Source organism: Oncorhynchus nerka, linkage group LG2, assembly GCF_034236695.1.
Source record: "Oncorhynchus nerka isolate Pitt River linkage group LG2, Oner_Uvic_2.0, whole genome shotgun sequence".
Classification (NCBI taxonomy): domain Eukaryota; kingdom Metazoa; phylum Chordata; class Actinopteri; order Salmoniformes; family Salmonidae; genus Oncorhynchus; species Oncorhynchus nerka.
Window position 1 is genome coordinate 52,077,521 of NC_088397.1, and position 20,438 is coordinate 52,097,958.

At 43.6% G+C, this 20,438-nt stretch overlaps 1 protein-coding gene across 8 annotated transcripts; it reads left to right on the forward strand.

Annotated features, from left to right (window-relative positions):
- Positions 1 to 6,129: 6,129 nt before the first annotated feature.
- On the forward strand, positions 6,130 to 19,735 carry LOC115137450 (host cell factor 1-like). 8 transcript variants are annotated; one of them, XM_029673770.2, is made up of 28 exons: positions 6,132 to 6,313; positions 7,461 to 7,631; positions 8,390 to 8,538; positions 8,687 to 8,847; positions 8,989 to 9,197; positions 9,314 to 9,398; positions 9,545 to 9,651; positions 9,870 to 10,049; positions 10,188 to 10,514; positions 10,696 to 10,835; positions 10,940 to 11,110; positions 11,267 to 11,491; positions 11,907 to 12,014; positions 12,121 to 12,337; positions 12,425 to 12,555; positions 12,922 to 13,060; positions 13,193 to 13,404; positions 13,557 to 13,892; positions 14,040 to 14,472; positions 14,558 to 14,694; positions 14,926 to 15,187; positions 15,341 to 15,628; positions 15,730 to 15,818; positions 15,929 to 16,060; positions 16,142 to 16,327; positions 16,471 to 16,768; positions 16,893 to 16,956; positions 17,092 to 19,735. In XM_029673770.2, exons 2-28 carry the CDS (start codon positions 7,466 to 7,468, stop codon positions 17,129 to 17,131), a joined length of 4,992 nt encoding a protein of 1,663 aa, XP_029529630.2. In that variant the 5' UTR covers positions 6,132 to 6,313; positions 7,461 to 7,465; the 3' UTR covers positions 17,132 to 19,735. The 8 variants fall into 8 exon arrangements, with proteins under 8 accessions (XP_064884054.1, XP_029529630.2, XP_029529650.2 ...); XM_029673790.2 differs by having other exon boundaries at positions 14,561 to 14,694; XM_029673783.2 differs by having other exon boundaries at positions 6,133 to 6,313; positions 11,910 to 12,014.
- The last annotated feature ends 703 nt before the right edge of the window (positions 19,736 to 20,438 follow it).

The window sequence follows — 20,438 nt, forward strand, 5'->3', positions numbered from 1 at the left end:
CGGGACAAGGTTGCACGCCCAGTGAACAGGTCAGGGTTCCCTAGCCCAGGCAGAACAGTTGAAACTGGAGCAGCAGCACGACCAGGTGGACTGGGAACAGCCAGGAGTCATCAGGCCAAGTTGTCCTGAAGCATGATTCTAGGGCTCAGGTCCTCAGGCTAATAGTAAAGGAGAAATTTTGTTTAACATCTAACCATTTTTTGTGTGTGTCTACTTCACAGATAACATCATCTAATAGACCCAAATAAAAGGTTTGCTGCATTATAAAGTCCAAACGGCATATTGTGATATTATGTGGGGAAGAAAAGATGTAAGTAGACCTGTAAGTAGACCTACAGTCGTGGCCAAAAGTTGAGAATGACAAATATTAATTTTCACAAAGTCTGCTGCCTCAGTTTGTATGATGGCAATTTGCATACAGTCCAGAATGTTATGAAGAGTGATCAGATGAATTGCAAAATCCCTCTTTGCCATGCAAATGACTGAATCCCCCAAAAACATTTCCACTGCATTTCAGCCCTGCCACAAAAGGACCAGCTGACATTGTGTCAGTGATTCTCTCGTTAACACAGGTGTGAGTGTTGACGAGGATAAGGCTGGAGATCCCTCTGTCATGCTGATTGAGTTTGAATAACTGACTGGAAGCTTCAAAAGGAGGGTGGTGCTTGGAATCATTCCTCTGTCAATCATCTTCCTCTGTCAACCATGGTTACCTGCAAGGAAACACGTGCAGTCATCATTGCTTTGCACAAAAAGGGCTTCACAGGCAAGGATATTGCAGCCCGTAAGATTGCACCTAAATCAACCATTTATCGGATCATCAAGAACTTCAAGGAGAGCGGTTCAATTGTTGTGAAGGCGGCTTCAGGGCGCCCAAGAAAGTCCAGCAAGCGCCAGGACCGTCTCCTAAAGTTGATTCAGCTGCAGGATCGTGGCACCACCAGTACAGAGCTTGCTCAGGAATGGCAGCAGGCAGGTATGAGTGCATCTGCACGCACAGTGAGGCGAAGACTTTTGGAAAGATGGCCTGGTGTCAAGAAGGGCAGCAAAGAAGCCACTTCTCTCCAGGAAAAACATCAGGGACAGACTGATATTCTGCAAAAGGTACAGGGATTAGACTGCTGAGGACTGTGGTAAAGTCATTTTCCTCTGATGAATCCCCTTTCCGATTGTTTGGGGCATCTGGAAAAAAGCTTGTCCGGGGAAGACAAGGTGAGCGCTACCATCAGTCCTGTGTCATGCCAACAGTAAAGCATCCTGAGACAATTCATGCGTTGGGTTGCTTCTCAGCCAAGGGAGTGGGCTCACTCACACTTCTGCCTAAGAATACAGCCATGAATAAAGAATGGTACCAACATATCCTCTGAAAGAAACTTCTCCCAACCATCCAGGAACAGTTTGGTGATGAACAATGCTTTTTTCAGCATGATGGAGCACCTTGCCATGAGGAAAAAGTGATAACTAAGTGGCTCAGGGAACAAAACATCAATATTTTGGGTCCATGGCCAGGAAACTCCCCAGATCTTAATCCCACTGAGAACTTGTTGTCAATCCTCAAGAGGCGGGTGGTCAATCAAAAACCCATCAATTCTGACACACTCCAAGCATTGATTATGCAAGAATGCGCTTCCATCAGTCAGGATGTGGCCCAGAAGTTAATTGATAGCATGCCAGGGCGGATTGCAGAGGTCTTGAAAAAGAAGGGTCAACACTGCAAATATTCACTCTTTGCATGAACTTCATGTAATTGTAAAAAAAAAAAAAAGAAGCCTTTGACACCTATGAAATGCTTGTAATTATACTTCAGTATCCCATAGTAACATCTGACAAATATCTAAAAGACACTGAAGCAGCAAACTTTGAAAAGTAATATTGGTGTCATTCTCAAAACTTTTGGCCACGACTGTACAGTCTTTACCCGCTGTTCCTGACAAACTATCAGCTATCAATGCTAAGCTTATCCAGTCGAACTGATCTTCAGTCACTAAATCCATTGCGATCCCAAACCTGTCAATGCAGAACACAAGTCCTCCAATTTAAAACATCTATTCTAAAGCTAAGACTACCCTCCATTACTGAAAAACATACTGACATGTTCCAAGTCAGAATCGTTTTTGTTCAGATGCCGGTCACAAAATGTTCTGTCATCATGACATGTTGGACATATTTAAAAAGCAACTGGTATCAGACAGGTTTACTTCTTTTTTTTTTCTTAAGATTAGAAATCATGTTTTACAAGTCATTTTTTGATGCAAAGTAATTTGACCTTTTCCATTACTCTTGTGCCATGCATGCACTCTTTAAAAATGTCATGCATATACTACAAGCAATATACAAAAATGCACATAAGTGCAAATGTATATTGCAAATGCATGTTGTTTCACATCTTAGATTATATGATAGACGAAAGGACAAATTTAGGCTAATAGAAAAACAATCAGATAAGTCAAATAAGAAAAAAGTGTAATGGGTATATCCATTTGAAATCTCTTTTACATATTTGCCCAATGTAGGTGCTCTGAAAGGGAATTTTTGGACCAATTTTTTTTTTTTCGTCCTCATATTCGCATATGTTGTATGTTATACCCTATTTTACATAATCTGAGGTTGTGTTGTGCTCACCATCAGTTGAGACACAACATGCTCTTGAATAGAGGGTGTGGTCAACTTTCAAATGGTAGCATAAATATGGTTGGAGGTCCACACGTCAGAGAATGGGACTGTTGTTTTAAATTATACTGTCAATCCTCCATAGAAACCTATTGAAATTGTAGAAATATCGATAATAGAATAGACACGCCCAATTAGGTTGACATCCGATGGTGGGTGGACCGGAGGCCATCTTTGTGGTAGTAATTAGAAGCTAAAATTGAAATTCAATTTACATTTCAATGGTGTACCAGCTAAATTGCAGTGGTCTGAAGGGATATGTCAATTCTAAGAATTATATTTCTATGATTGAAATAACACTCATACTGTATTCAAGAGCATGTTGTCTCAACTGATGGCAGGCACAACACAAAAACCTCAGATGTAAAGTAGGGTCTAAAATACAACATATGCAAATATTTAAAACATGAGTTTACATGTATTTAGATAATTGAAAAAAAGTCTTAATTTTTATAAAACTACATTGAACAAGAATTTAAACGCAGCATGTAATGTGTTATGTTTCATGAGCTGAAATAAGAAGCGGATTAAACAGCAGGATCCTTACATAGGTGCACCTTGTGCTGGGGACAATAGGCCACTTTAAAATGTGCAGTTTTGTCACAACACAATGCCACAGATGTCTCATGTTGAGGGAGCGCACAATTGGCATGCTGACTGCAGGAATTTCCACCTAGCGCTATTGACAGATCATTTTATGTTAATTTCTCTACCATAAACTGAGGCATTTGGTAGTGCATCCAAAAGGCCTCACAACCACAGACCACGAGGGGGGAGTGGCCTGCACCCCTGCCCAGTCATGTGAAATCCATACATTAGGGCCTAATTTATTAATTTAAATGGACTGGTTTCCTTATATGAACTGTAACTGTAAAATCTTAGAAATTGTTGCATTTCATATTTTTGTTCAGTATATATTTTTAAAGAAATTATAAAATAGTTTGAAAGCTTTTAAATAATATCAAACTCAACCGTTTATCTTTTCCAGTGATGAAGACAGATGTCTCATGGTATGGGGCATGCAAAACAGGTCAAATTTGAGCACCTTTATCTCCTGAATGTTTTGGCATTCAGGTCCAAAATAACTTTCTGACCCATTCTTCCACGAGCAAACATCTATGGAAAGGTTTGTTTAAATCAAAATGGAGGTTGTCAAAAAAATGGCTGAATTTAAATGGGTTTACCCTAATCATATATCCTGAGACAAAGAGGACCAGGTCTGATGAGGACTTTAAACACTGAGGTGAGAACAGAGGAATCAAATGCAGAGAAAGGAGGAGTATCTGCTTGCTAAAAAGAAAGTGAGTGGGTTGGTTGGCTGGCTGGCAGAAATGTTGCTCTGTAACCCTCTCCATTCCTTCAGCTACATTATGTGAATTAACTTAACAGGAGAAAACAAATCCCTGTTCTAACTACCTATACATTTCCCATAAGGAACTGGACAGGCAATGTGAAGAGGTAGGCTCATTTGCTCTTCCCTCAAATTACAATTTAAGTAAAGCATGCTGGATGCCTAATAGGGATTTAATGTAGATGAAGGCACGGAGAGGATTAAATAAAGAACTCTTAGTAAGTACCTGATACATTTTGCTATGTTAGACTGCCCCCTTCCAACCTTTTGCAAGCACAAGAGAAAATGCAGTTCTGTTCCATTGAGGAAAGCGCCCGCATCTGGCAGATGGACAGAATATAAGCCTATGCCCCACCATAAACCAAAAGAGCAACAGTGAAAATAGTAGCAAAATGTCTCAGGTGTAAAGGCCTACTGAGTGCTTTTTTTCCCTCCTGTCCGTTCCTTCATCTACATTTATGAAATGTGATATTAAATCCCTGTTAGGCATCCAGCATGCTGTACTTTTCCCATTGAAATTAAATTTCAATTCAATAATTGAAAAGTAATTCATTTTAAATTCTTGAGATTGAATTTCAATTCACTTTAATTTACCCTACATAAAAGGTATGCTGTTCATAGCCAGGCCTACCTACCTACACCTGGATAGCCTACTGACAGAATAACCTAAAATAGTCCTACCCCTTAGGCTGGCTCTTTGAATGTAGACATGTTTTATCTATGTTTCTCAGCATTTTTGTTGGAATTATGTTTTACTGTAAGAAAAAAACAACAGATAAATGCTTATCCTTTGCAATAACCCATTAAAGGACATGAACAGTCAAAATCATGCTTTTCATTAAATTGGATTATATTTGATGGAAACCAGATCAAAGAAATTCTCTGGAGATGATTTTACTGCAACACTGCATCAAAGTTGCTACATTTGCTGTCAGTCAAGGCAAGCTCATCAATTTAAACTCCCTGCCCACTGTCTGTTTTTTGTTTAGTATTTTACCCCCTTTTCCTCCCCAATTTCATGATTATGATCTTGTCTCATTGCTGCAACTCCCCAACAGGCTTGGGAGAGGCGAAAGTTGAGTCATTTGTCCTCCGAAACATGACCCATCAAACCATGCTTCTTAACACCTGCTAGCTTAACCCGGGAAGCCAACTGCACCAATGTGCTGGAGGAAACACAGTTCAACTGACAACCCAGGCAGCCTGCAGGCACCCAGCCCGCCACAAGGAGTTGCTAGAACGCGATGAGCCAAGTAAGTCCCCCGGCCAAACCCTCCCCTAACCCGGACGACACTGGACCAATTGTGCGCCGCCCTATGGAACTCCCGATCGGTAATAACACAGCCTGGGATTGACGCCACAACACTGCGATGCAGTACCTTAAACCGCTGCGCCACTCGGGAGGCCTCAGCCTGTGTTTTCAAACGTCCTGGTAGTTAGCAATGAGAGAAAAAGTACTTATCAAAATGAATGTTAAGCACCTTTAAGCCATTTGAAGCTGAAGAGTCATGTCCATTGGCCAGTCTTTTGCTTTGGGTCTGGAATTTTCCCATGCAGGATATGCCCCTCATATGTTACTTTGCATACAGACAAGAAGTGTGAATTGCCTTTTTACAATATTAAAGTGATTGTCTTCATATGGCTTACTGCGTACCTGTAGGGCAGGCTATTTACCTTGTTGATGCCTTCGTGCATACATTCAATGCGACACTCAGATACGCCAAAATTCGGTACCGCACTGTGGCTTTATTGAAAGTGGGGGCGTGGCAATTAGCAGTGGGTGTTGAATGGGACTGTGAAGTCCCCCAAAACAAAATGTTCATAATTTCAGTTTATTATGTGCTTTGTTATTTAAGTTATTTAGATAACATAAATAGCACAACTCTTATATATGCTTAATCGTGTACTAAACTGAAATATGTGTGCATCGCCATCTTTATTAAGGGACAATGTAGCCCGTGCAAGTATGATAACTTCCAACGAACTAAATTAAATATTTGATGTCCAAATGTAAATGCCCATTTCAAAGATATTACACTGAATTGTGTAGGTTGTTTTGAAGTCAAAACGCACGTTTATCTATGTCCAGTGTGCATAGCGGTTCTATACCAGTCGCCATGTTTGTTTTGGGTGACGCCAGATGCTGTTTTCCTCCCCTTTTGGTTGTCAAGAAGATGGCAGCTTCCAGGCAGGCATGAGAGGGAATACTTCTTCACAAATCGAATGAATTTGGGCTAGTGATTCATGAGTAGACACCCAAATCGTCTTATTGGAAATAGTACACCGAAAGAAGTAAGTAATATGTCTTATGGATGTCAGATTTTGTAAATATAGGTGTTTTGTTGTGGCGAACTGTACGGCCATTTTTCTTGAGGGAGCTTAAAAGTAGGCCGATATTCGAAAAGATGGCTGATTCCAGAGACGGCATGATAAATAACAACAATTTATTTGAAATGTTACATATTGAATTAAATTACACTGGCTATATAATGAATTTATATTTATCTAACTATTGTATGTAATTGGTAAAGGACGCTGTGCTAATAAGTCTGCCATGCTAACATTGTGAGTTTGCTGGCTACGATAGTCTCTTAGCCATAACTCTGTAGTGCATGCGCGGGTTTCTAATTGATGTGTTGTGAAAGTTTCAGATTTCACGTGGTATTGTGCATCTGAGAAATTATATTCGATTCCACTTGAAAGATGTATACAATTGTAATGCAAAGCAGAAGCGGCGATAGATTGAATGAATGTGACAAATATGGCGACTCCCAGAGAAGCGTGAAAATCGCAATCCACAAACGGGTCTAATTGCAAATGCTTTTCGTGTATTATTAGTGGTACACTTGATCCACATATTTAGTAATATGACTGTAGTGGGATATGGCTAGTACACCTGCTTGTTGAAGCAGTAGGTTAAAGCTTAATTTAACACACGTATGTCTTTCATTTGTCTTCTCTTCCGCCATTTTTCAGGCTGGCGGAGGTTTGTTTGGTTGTTATACAAGATGGCGGCTCCCATAGTGGCACTTTAGGGTTGCTTCAAAGCTTTAACTGCAAGATGCAAACGCATAAAACAATTCTAAGGACGCGCAATATAACTTCTATGCTTTGAGTTGTGATGTCGAATACATTTTATCTTTAGAGTGAGTAGCTATTAGGTGTATCATAATTCATTATTATAATTGCCGGCTTTTTGCGAAACGTCGGGAAAATGGCGACTTCCCTGGAGTTTACAATTACAATATTATTTTTTTCAAATGCACGCTATCAATGTATCGGGTTTGGGCCCAACATTCGATTGCACCTGCAGTTTTCACTCTGCACAATTTGTCATAGTTTTATCCTCAATTCGCAAGTATCAATAGACTTGATCAGAACTTGTCATCAATCTTGCTTTGGAGTTTTTTTGTTTAAACAACCCTTTTTTTCCCTGAAGAGGACATGACTGGTTCAGCTCTACAGCCACGATGGAAGCGGGTACTGGGATGGTCTGGCCCTGTCCCTCGGCCCAGACATGGTCACAGAGCCGTTGCTATAAAGGAATTGATGGTTGTTTTTGGAGGAGGAAATGAAGGAATTGTGGATGAGTTGCATGTCTACAACACAGGTAAGATAACTTCACCATGCAGCCGAATCTGCATATTGCCAACTCTCCATAATATAATTTATTTGATATTAGCAATTACTGTAGGAGATGCGTCATTCTACTATACTTTTTTCTTCTTCTAATCCGATGGCCCCTCTATATGTTGCATTCGCCCGCTGTTGTCAGCAGCCTGTTTTGTGTAGTGTGCTGGAGATTAGATTTAGAGAAATGTAGTCTGACATTACCTGACAAACTGTCGCCGCCTGGTGGCAAAGAACGGAAAGCGCACAAATGAAAATGGCGCGCTAAAATAAAATGGACGACAGGAGCACTGTTTTGAACACTCAATTATTGGATGCACTCAATTTCTTTTCACTTTACTGTACTGATATTGTCCCGAGTTACAAATGTATTTATTTCAACATTTTGTTCCAAAGAAATACTTATGTAGTCAACATGCACAGTTATAAGTGTTAAATTATTATTATTATATGTTACGTTTTTGAGAGCGCAATGACGTTACACAGTTGAAATTTCAGTTGATGTTTTTAAACTTTGGGTTATGCAGATAAAAGTACAATGCATAGAACATACACTTCTCATGTGAAACTTTCAAACAAGAAGATGCAGGCTACATTTGTCAGAGATGCTTGGAACATGCTCGAGTAAATATTTACTCAAAAGAGCATTTGCTTCACATCATAGGCCTACCCAGCACTTGACCACCCAACAATGTCTATCTGTCTATACACAGACTAACCTCTATTTATTTAATCTAGCAACAAACCAATGGTTTATCCCTGCGGTTCGTGGTGATATTCCCCCTGGATGTGCTGCATATGGTTTTGTTTGTGATGGCACCCGGCTTCTGGTGTTTGGTGGAATGGTGGAATATGGAAAATACAGCAATGATCTCTATGAGCTACAGGTAATGGAATGCTTACACCACATTCTTGCTATAACATTGGTAGAGCTAAAGCCAGGGGTAAATGGCTGTCTTTAAGTACTTCTAAATAGATTATGATTAATGGATTACAGCATGCTATCATCTTTTGCATATGCTTTTTTTTGTTCAGGCCAGCAGATGGGAATGGAAAAAGTTGAAAGCTAAGACTCCCAAAAATGGCCCACCTCCCTGTCCTCGACTTGGCCACAGTTTCTCGCTGGTGGGTAACAAGTGCTACTTGTTTGGAGGACTGGCTAATGACAGCGAGGACCCCAAAAACAACATCCCCAGGTACGGATGCCTTAAGAAGGAGATGTGAAATGTGACCAGTGGGGTATATGGATAAATGATGCTGTGGAATGGAAGCAAACAGAGATTTTGTAGTAAGCAATTCGAAATACTTTCTGACTGAAATCTCTATTTTGTAACTAGATACCTGAATGATCTGTACACCCTGGAGCTTCGTGCTGGCTCCAGTGTTGTGGGCTGGGATATACCAATTACTTATGGTGTTTTGCCACCTCCTCGCGAGAGCCACACTGCCGTAGTGTACACAGAAAAGGACAGCAAGAAATCTCGCCTGATCATCTATGGAGGGATGAGTGGCTGTCGTCTGGGAGATCTATGGACACTTGACATCGGTAGGCTCCTGAGTTAACAGTATTACCATATTATTGTATATAATCACTCTTTGTCTCTTATTTGCATAAATCAGTCTAGTCGGTGTATTATCTAAATTATCCTGCTCTGTCTGCAGACACCCTGACCTGGACTAAGCCATCAGTGAATGGCACAGCACCTCTGCCCAGGAGTCTTCACTCTGCCACCACCATCACAAACAAGTGAGATCTCCCTGAATACCTGTTGAAATTATACAAATTATATTATGATCATTTAGATCTCTGGAATAACAATTGGTTAAATCTCTCGGCAGTAGCCTATTTTTGATGACTGCTTGATTCTCATCTCTTTGTCTACCTCATTGTAGGATGTTTGTGTTTGGGGGGTGGGTTCCCCTGGTTATGGATGATGTGAAGGTGGCCACACATGAGAAGGAATGGAAGTGCACAAACACACTGGCCTGCCTAAATCTTGGTTCGTCTCTCCGTTTTCAGTTATTGGTGCTACTACTTGCATTAAACCTTACACACTGATTGTTTCTCTAGATTTGATTTGTGTATTATGAATTGATTGACTCCAACAAACTCAGTCTGAGTGAACATTCATTGGTAAATGGCAGTGTCACCTGGTGGTCAAGTTATATTACTGTCAAAAAAATCAAATGTAAACCTCATGTTTCTTTTTTACCCCAGACTCCATGGCCTGGGAATCAGTGGTGATGGATACTCTGGAGGACAATATCCCAAGGGCCCGGGCAGGACATTGCTCGGTGGCCATCAACTCTAGGTTGTATGTCTGGAGTGGCCGTGACGGTTACCGTAAAGCATGGAACAACCAAGTCTGCTGTAAAGACCTCTGGTACCTTGAAACAGGTGAGTCAACTCCTATTTGCTATTTTACTCTGGTAAAGCCAAGCCCACAGTATTTGCTCAACTGTGCTCTTGGTGAGGCTTTCTCTGCTTCTGTTGATTGCTTATAAGATATGGGACCATTTTATGTTTTGGTTACAGAGAGGCCACACGCTCCCTCGAGAGTGCAGCTAGTCCGTGCCAACACCAACTCCCTGGAGGTAAGCTGGGGCGCTGTGTCCACTGCAGACACCTATCTGCTGCAGCTACAAAAGTACGACATTCCTGCTGCCACTGCTGTGACCTCGCCGGCCCTCAATGCCGCCACCTCTCTGCAAGGGAACTTGCCTAAGGGCCCAGCCACAGCTGCTCCCTCTGCTCAGAACCTACCACACACAGGTATCACTATTGTGCCCCAGGCTTCTTCCCCTACAATCCTTCCCAACATTCCCAGAAGCCCGCTGGCTGCCTCCACAGCTCATGGGCCAGGTAAAACCATGGATGTCCTACTTGTTAAGTGGAGGTTGTTTGTACCATTTTATGGACTATTGTCACAGTTTTCATTGTTCATCTTTACAGCCCATTGTATTTTGATAACCGTATACCAAATGGTATGTAAAAAGCAGACCCCGAAGGCTCTATATACTGAGCAGGTTTTCTGTTTTGACAGCTATCTTGAAGGTTGCAGCGCCTCCGTCTGGCACGGGTACCTCCCTTGTCACTGTGCGACCCAACCAGGCTGGGAAATCCCCTGTCACACTTCTTCCAGGAGTTCGCATGGTTGTTCCTGCCCAGACCACCCAAGGAACAGTATGGACAATTGTGAAATGGTTTTGTTATTCAAGGATAAAAAGTTGTCTCGAGAGTAATGCCAAGAGTATTGTCTCACTCAGGACTGTTTGTTTTTCTTTTAGCCAGTCGGCAGCAGCCCTCAGATGAGTGGCATGGCAGCTTTGGCTGCAGCTGCAGCAGCCACACAGAAGATCCCACCCTCTTCAAGCACTGTACTCAACATTCCAGCAGGTGCTACCCTTGTCAAAACCATGGCTGGCTCCACCACAGTCAAAATGGCATCTCCTCTCATGGTAAGACCCTCTCATGGTAAGACTCATCAAATATCAGTCTGTAAAAAAAAAAAAAATGAAACTCAATGGCAGAATGTATGGGTTTGTCAGGTAGTCTCTGTCATGGCCCAGTTTAGAATTTACACCCTTAACACAGTTTGTATTTTCTACTTCCAGGTTAGTAACCCAGCCACTCGCATGCTGAAGACAGCTGCAGCTCAGGTGGGCACAGCGACCGTATCGTCACCCAACACGCCCAACAGACCTATCATCACTGTGCACAAGTCGGGCACGGTTACCGTAGCCCAGCAACACCAGGTGGTTACCACCATGGTGGGAGGAGTCACCAAGACCATCACCCTGGTCAAGAGCCCCCTCACAATGGGAGGCAGCGGCACTTTGGTGAGAGAACTAGACAGTCTTACAGGACACGGAGGGGAGGGAATACAGGCAGAAGGTTGTGAGAAATGTCTCTCCTTATACAAGATCTCGCTCCTTAAGAATTTGATATGCATGCTGTGAACTGAGAAATAGTTTCACACTTTGGCTAGTTTTTTGTTGTTGTCCCCCACACGTATCAGATGAATCTTATATGGCCTAGGCATGAACCCGTGAAAGAAGATGTGGCTGTGGCAACCTCCAAGATAAGGAACAGCTTGAGTTCATAGATCTGCACGACTGTCAGGGTCAGTTAGATTGGCTGTACTCACAGTTCAGCCGTACTCCGTTCAGTTGTCCACATGACACTGATCTCCTGGCGCCAAATACTGTGATGTTTTCTGGTGACTCATAAACTTGAGTCTCTCTCCTATGTCAGCAGATCTCCAACCTTGGCAAGATGATGTCTGTGGTACAAACCAATCCAGTGCAGACATCGGCTGTTACAGGCCAGGCTTCCACTAACCCTCTCACACAGCTCATACAGGTCAGCTATCTGCATGAGAGCAGGAGAAGGAGGTAGCTAAAACTCCATGGGCAGGCTCAGCCTGCTTTCAGTTGATCATGTTCATAATCCACTTTGTCTCCCGTAGACCAAGGGTTCTCTCCCTGCCGGCACCATACTGAAGCTGGTGACCTCAGCGGACGGCAAGCCCACCACCATCATCACCACATCCCAGGCGGGAGGAACCGGGAACAAACCCACCATCCTGAACATCAGCGGCATGTCACCCACCATAACCAAACAGGGTACCACCATCATCAAGACCATCCCTATGTCTGCTATTATGACCCAGCCTGGAGCCACAGGTCAGAACCCACTGGCTTCATGTTTCAGGGACAATTCAGTACAATACAAGAGGACCATATGCTGACAGTTTGTTTTGTTGCTAACAGTGACCAGCAGCACAGGGAAGACGCCCTATACCATCATCAGCACCAAGATGATGACCACTGGCACTCCAGGCAAAATCATCACTACCATGCCCAAGCTTGGCACTGCAACTGGCCAGCAAGGGCTGACACAGGTACCTCACAGAAATGATGACCCTTACAACCTCTTGTAGAATATGCATATATATGTTTATGCATAATATTTATAGGCTATGTGAAACAATTTGAGATGTTTCAGTTTTGACATTGGTGCCTTTTTTAACTTTTAAATGTCACGTGGCATTTTATATTTAGTTACATTTGATAAATATCATACGGCTAAGTACAGCAGTGTTTGGAGCAGTTGAAATGCATGCATACCTCTGGGGACTATATTTGAATCTTCTCTGATGATTAGTGCTACCAATAGCTGTATCAAATGTCTCGCCCCAGTGGAAGAGTGTAATAGTGCCCCCTAGCTTCTCAATTATATTATTTGACCTCCCCCTTGGTTTTTATAGGTGGTTTTGAAGGGAGCCCCGGGCCAACCTGGCACCATTCTGCGCACTGTACCGATGGGTGGAGTCAGACTCGTCACCCCGGTCACGATGTCTTCTGTCAAGCCCAATATAACTACACTGGTCGTCAAGGGAACAACTGGTATGGATAACATTTTCATAATTATTAACAGGTGCTGTCTGTTCAATTCATATGTATGCGGCTAAAAACAAAATCACGCATAGTTCCAGCTGTCTGCCCCTTGTTGAGTTAGTACTTTGTTCGTTCCCCTAGGTGTCACCACCCTGGGGACTGTCACAGGGACAGTCTCCTCCAGTCTGGCAGGGAGCATTGTAGCCAGTGCCAATGCCTCTCTGGCAACTCCAATCACCACCCTTGGCACCATCGCCACCCTGTCCAGCCAAGTTATCAACCCCACTGCCATCACTGTGTCAGCAGCCCAGACCAGTCTGACCACAGCTACTACCCTTTCCGCTTCCACCACGGTAAGCCGACTGTGCTATTCTTTAATACAGATATGTAGCTATAGCTCCAATTATGTTCTTGAGAATTGGGACATGCAATGCTGTACAATGTGGATAACTTTTTGATTGGGTTTTCTCCATCATAATCAATAACTGATGTGCTCTCATTGCAGTCAGCAAACCAGCCTACCCAGGTGACTCTCATCACCACCCCCAGCGGGGTTGAGGCCCAGCCAGTGCAGGACCTGCCTGTGTCCTTCCTGGCCTCCCCCACCTCTGAGCAGCCCTCTTCCACTGAGGTCGGGGATGTCCCTGGCACTGTCACCATGGTCTGCTCCAACCCCCCCTGTGAGACCCACGAAACAGGAACCACCAACACCGCAACCACAGCCTCCTCCGATATAGGTGGGGTGCAGAGGGTCTGCTCCAACCCCCCCTGTGAGACCCACGAGACGGGCACCACCAACACCACAACGACCGCCTCCACCAACATGGGCGGGGCAATGAGGGTGTGTACAAGCCCTCCATCAGAGAACCACGAGATGGGCACCACTAACACCTCAACCATCACCCACTCCATCATGGGGTCTAACCAAATGGGCACTGTCCAGAGTAGCTCATCTTCTCACCCCCCATCTCTGTCCTCTCCTCCTCAGACGACCACCTCTTCTTCCCTCGGAACAGCCACAGGCAACCAGGGACCAGAGAACCTGAGCACCGGCACCACATTCGCCCCCACCACGGCATGCTCCAACATGGGCTCAGCCCAAACCGGAACTGTGCAGAGTCCCAAGCCAGCCGTGGGCTCTACGATGTGCTTAAACCCACCCTGCGAGACACATGAAACGGGCACAACCAACACTGCCACTCAGTCCTTGTCCAGCATGGGTAATGGGCAGACTGGCACTGTACAGAGGGTGTGCTCAAACCCACCCTGCGAGACTCACGAAACTGGGACCACCAGCACCCCGTCCCAGGCCAGCTCAAACATGGCCGGGAACCAGACGGGGACGGCGCAGAGGGTGTGTTCCAACCCCCCCTGTGAAACCCACGAGACTGGCACCACCAACACGGCAACTACTGCCACAGGTATACCGTTAGAATAGATACTGTTTTTTAAAATGGTTTTATTTGAATGTTTAGGGCTATATTTAATGCCATGTGTTTCCTACAGCAGATGGAGCAGACAGTGCCACCAGCAGTACAGAGACTCCTTCCACCACTGCATCAGAAACAACCCCAGCCACCATCCAGAGCAGAGCCATCACTACTGTGACTCAGTCCACACCAGCCCCGGGGCCCTCAGTACCTGTAAAGAAACCCCTAACTGAACTAACAATGCTTTGACAGTCTATACTCTACTGATAGCATAACAATTGTGGAATTGCTAGTGTAAGAGTTTAGTTCAGAATTACTTAACTGGCATGGTTAGGCAAATTATCAGCAACTAATGCCCAAAATCAATAATATATGGAAATAATTGATTCATCTTGTCCATTTTGAGAATTTGCACTCATTAATTTCTACCCTTTTTATCTCCAGTCCATTTTGTCGATCACTGAGGATGCTGCGGGTTCCACAGAAGAGCCCATGCAGACAGACGCGGCCACGGAGGGGGGAGAGACCGCTATGGAGACTGGGCTGTCCCCAGAGCTGTCAGAGGGACAGATGGGGACAGGTCTGTCTGCAGAGGAGCTGGCTGTGACCGCAGCGGCGGAGGCAGCGGCGCAGGCTGCAGCCACAGAGGAGGCCCAGGCCCTGGCCATTCAGGCAGTCCTCCAGGCAGCACAGCAGGCAGTCATGAGTAAGTATGGCCCTCAGATTGGCAGTTTATTACCAGGCAATTGTTGGTAGATGATAAATGGATTCATGTCAAAATACTTTAAATGTGTGTGAAGACAACCGCTCCCCAACTGTAACAATCTCACAATCAAACTGCGTTCCCCTGCATGTATAGACGAGGGTAATTCTGGCTCGACCGGACAGCAGGCCATCACAATCCCCATCGTCCTGACCCAGCAGGAGTTGGCAGCCCTGGTCCAGCAGCAGCACCAGCTCCAGGAGGCTCAGGCCCAGGCCCAGGCTCTGGCCCAGCAGCAAGGAAATGCCCAGGCCCTACCCACTGAGGGCCTTGCCCCCGCAGACAGCCTCAACGACCCTGCGTCTGAGAGCAACGGACACCCCGAGATGGCTGCAGCTGTCTCCAGCGCTGTGGCATCACTGCTGCCGCGCACATCCACTGAGAGTGAGTATTTCTTTAAATTCTCTTTTAGGAGTGTAATTCTTTGTTCTTACTAATAGTTTCTCTAGGTCTTAAATTGACTTCTCCCTTTTGTCCCCTTGCAGCCCTGGCCCCCTCAAGCACATTTTCTGTTGCCAGTCCAGCCAAGCTGCAAGCTGCTGTAGCAGAGGTGGCCAATGGCATTGAGGGTGGGGTGAGTACCCATAATGTCCTGCTTGTATCCTGCCTGTGATCAGAATTTGAGAGGAATGTTGAATGGCACAACATGCTTTAACTCCCTTTTTATGTTGCGGAAATATACAGAAGCTAAACCCTCAACCAGCCCCTATCAAGACTCTTGTAAAAAAAGAGAACCAGTGGTTTGACGTTGGCATTGTCAAGGTGACAAACATGGTGGTTACGCACTTCATCCCAGAGGACGATTCTCAAGTGGAGGTAAGCCTCAAAGCTGGATTCATGCCTTTTATGGCTTTGAGAGCAGAGTTCAGTGCAGCACTAACGATGTGTGTGTTGTAGGATGACTCGGGTGCCATCCCAGACCATAACCAGATGAAGAAAATGGAGCTGCAGCCTGGCACAGCCTACAAGTTCCGTGTCGCTGGTATCAACGCTTGTGGTCGTGGTTTCTTCTCAGAGATATCTGCTTTTAAGACCTGTTTACCAGGCTTCCCTGGAGCACCTTGTGCCATCAAAATCAGCAAGGTAAAACTAGAAACGGAACAATTACTGTTTTATGTTACCCTTGACAAATAATCAGAGGTTGTAGTTTTTCTAGTCTTGATGGAATATGGATTGTTTTTCTGCTGGTCTTGCGTTAAAACAACGGTTCCATCTTTCCCTCTCAGAGCCCAGATGGTGCCCACCTCACCTGGGAGCCTCCCTCTGTGACATCAGGGAAGATAATTGAGTACTCTGTGTACCTGGCCATCCAGAGCACCCAGACAGCTGAGCCCAAAGCCTCCACCCCAGCCCAGCTGGCCTTCATGCGGGTGTACTGTGGGCCCAACCCCTCCTGCTTGGTGCAGTCCTCCAGCCTCTCCAATGCCCACATAGACTATACCACCAAGCCCGCCATCATCTTCCGCATAGCTGCGCGCAACGAGAAGGGCTACGGCCCTGCCACACAAGTCCGATGGCTGCAAGGTGGGTAAACTTTCATTTAAATTCTGCTGTTCAGCAAAATGGAGCAGCGTCTCTATAATTATGGTTGTACTTGTTTTTAAGTCTGTAAGTACGGTTTCTCTTTAATGGATTTCCCCCTTTTTAGAGTCCAGCAAAGATGGAGCCTCGGCAAAACTTGCCCCAAAAAGACCAGTTTCCTCGCCTGATGCGTAAGTACCTGGTTCCATTTAATCTAGCCTACATTCCACACCCATTATCATCACTAACTGGTTGTGGATGAATATTTTTCTCAACAATGGCAAATTATTTTCAATAAATGTTTTGCTTTCTGTCTGCCCCTGCAGTAAGGCTGCTGGTCAAAAGAAAGCAAGAACGGACCCGTGAGATTGCACAGATGACACCCCCCGCTGTCCTTTTTGACCAGGAAGACTGATCCCTCCATCCTCATCCTGACTTCACCCCATTCTCAAGTTAACCTACATCCAGCCAGCAACATAAACAAAATGGCAGCAGAAACCCTAGATGGAAGTCAATAAGAGATATGGTTCTGTAGGCAAGACCCTTTTTCTATTTGTCCCACTATTTCTAGAGCAACACATTTTTAAAAAAAGCACGTTATAGCTTTTACTTCATAACTTTTTTTTAGTTTTTTCTCTCTCTAGCTACTTTTATTATACATCTTTTTGGCTACTTTCAGTAGTTCAACAATTGTAGAGAAACATTTACAGCTTCACAAGCTGTGAGCCGGCCTGAGCTTAATGTTCTTTTTTTGGTGGGGAGGGGGTTGTAAGTGAGACTACACGAGCTTATGTACAGTTTGAGGATGTGCTGAACAAGAGGCAGTGGTGGTGTTAGTTTAGATGGGAGGAACAATCAAAATGGAGAAAACAAACAAAAGGGGTTATTTTTCCCTCAAGGAGAAATGTGCTTAATTTAAGAAACCAATCGATTCTGATATCATACTGGATTCCAGTCTCCTAGTAATCTCATCAGTGTGCTTTTCCCCTGAGATGAGAACTGAGGTCTGATGCTATATGAAGAGGACAACGAATCGAATGACGAAGGAAAACATATGTAGTGAGACCGACTTTTCTAGGACTGAAACTTGCAGCATACACACACATCTTGCAAAAATCTTCCCCAGAAATTAGCAAGCACTGATGCAGAAGATATTTGTGTAGTTTATTTTTGTATTTTTTTAAGCTTTTCATTGTCACTGCATTTTTAAAACGTCAACTCCTTTATTTTGTTGTGTGTTTACTATTGTTCGTCTCCATTGTTTTCAAGTGTTGGTGGGAAGACGGGTGGCAGTGCTGAAGTAGCCACTATATTTTTAAAATCCTGGTTCGATCAGTTGTATGTTGTATCAGAGGGTATGAAAAATAAAAGACTTTTGTATTTGTTCTGACTAGGTCCCCAGATGTAATAGGACTGAAGGGAATTTGAAACAGACCCAGGGAGAGGAGTGCTTTTTACTTTGTTTACCACATCTTTCAATGCTTGTATCACTGTGTGTATGCCAAACATGGAAAATTAATGAAGAAAAATCTGATCAGTTGTCATACTCCTTCCCCCTTCCCGCACATTTATTTTAGAACGGGTATCCTTAACTGGCGGCCCACGTTTAGCGCCCCCCCCCCCAAAAGAGTATATTTTTGTTGTTGGACATAATACTGTAAAAACATCAGGAAATCAGCTCCAAATGATTTTTAATTTAGGAAATCTGTTCCGAAGTATTTCCATGCATAATAGAGATGTGATTGTATACACATGTAGCAAGGTTTGAAATGATTGTTTTAGTCATATCTGGTTGGGCTTCTTTCGGTCAATTTGCAGTCTACACATTTTTTTGTAATTATATTCCGGCCTCGCGACCAACCACTCAAGAAAAAAATTCAGCCTGCGGCTTAATCGAGTTGGTGATCCTTGTGTTAGACAGAAAAATTATAGTGGTAGATTTTCTTTCCTTAAACTGTTAGGAACCACCAAATCCAATTTACATGTCTTTTTTAGGCTCTTATTTGAACAACTATAGAGGTGAGGTGTGCAAGTTAATTGTGAAAAGTATACCTTTAAATTGGGATGTTTTGGTGGGAAGGAAGAAGCATAGCCAGAGTTTGGACTCGCTTGTAAATTAGTTGTACCAGAGCAAGAATAAAGTAACATCTTGGCATTTTTATATAATTACCTGTACCAAAATGTTTTTACATGTTGGTCATCTCTCACTTGCCTTTTGTGTCTAGACTTGTAAAAGAAACTCCCTGATTCAATTGCTATGACTTGCATTTATTTAACAGATTTGCTTGTCTGAAACGCAGCAAGGTTCATTACCGAAACATTTGTCTTCAGGATAAATCACACAGAGTTTTATAAAGAGGGAAATCTTGGAGTGGACATGACTGTATTCAGTAGTTTGTGAAATAAAGAGTTTTCAGAATGGAAATGACCAGAGAACAAGTGAAGTCAGGGGAGAATGTGTTACCTCTTGAGATTGTAGTACTTGCATCTTGGTTTAATTTCTTCTCTGGGCATCACCTTAGTCTCCAGATTATCCTGATTTATTTCTATAATGAAACCACTGTTTCATATACATCCATGATTTTGTACGTGTCAGTGTCTGTTGAGCAAAGCTATACATGCATGCAACCAGTGTATTTTAGTAGTAAAAGCCTTGAGTTTGACCATAAGCTGAAGGATCTAAAAAAAAATGTTTTTACATTTAATGAGTTTGTTCCTTTCATGTGGTATACAAATGTGTCCTTTTCTTTCACAGTACCTTTACCGGGTCACTATTTTTGCACAGTGCCGAGGTCTTTCAGAACTTTACCTCCCGCAGTGGGGCAGGTGCTGGTCTTAGCACTGACACTTGTGAGTTTCTTCCAGCTGTTTGCAGGTTATCTGGAATTGTCCTGTATTTCCCGATGTGTGTTTTTTGTACTGTAGGGAGTAATGTATCTTTTAACATCAAAATAAACATGTTAAACATCACATTATTTCCAGTCATTGTGGGATAGTTTGATACACTAGCACTATAATGCACAGTGATTCAAAGTTGCATACATTTTTTTTATGCCATAGTTTGGATAATAAACTACTGAATAAACACCCGTCTTAGTGGTTGCAGTCTTCATCACTTTCACAACTGCAAGCCCCAAAGAGACCTAACGCTGACTCGCTCACCTGTTGTAAAGCTGTCCTGGCTGCATTTGAAAAGGGCTTTGCCACATCAATGTCCCCCTTGGCTCTTCCCTCACAGTACTGTGCACCTACAGTTGAAGTCTGAAGTTTACATACACCTTAGCCAAATACATTTAAACTCCGTTTTTTTTTTTTTTTTTTTACAATTCCTGACATTTAATCCAAGTAAAAATTCATTGTCCATTTGCGACCAAGCTTTAACTTCCTGACCGATGTCTTCAGATGGTGCTTCAATATATCCACATAATGTTCCTCCTCATGATGCCATCTATTTTGTGAAGTGCACCAGTCCCTCCTGCAGCAAAGCACTCCCACAACATGATGCTGCCACCCCTGTGCTTCACCGTTGGGATGGTATTCTTCGGCTTGCAAGCCTTCCCCTTTTTACTCCAAACATAACGATGGTCTTTATGGCTATTATGACCATTTTTGTTTCATCAGACCAGAGGACATTTCTCCAAAAAGTACGATCTTGTTCCCCATGAGCAGTTGC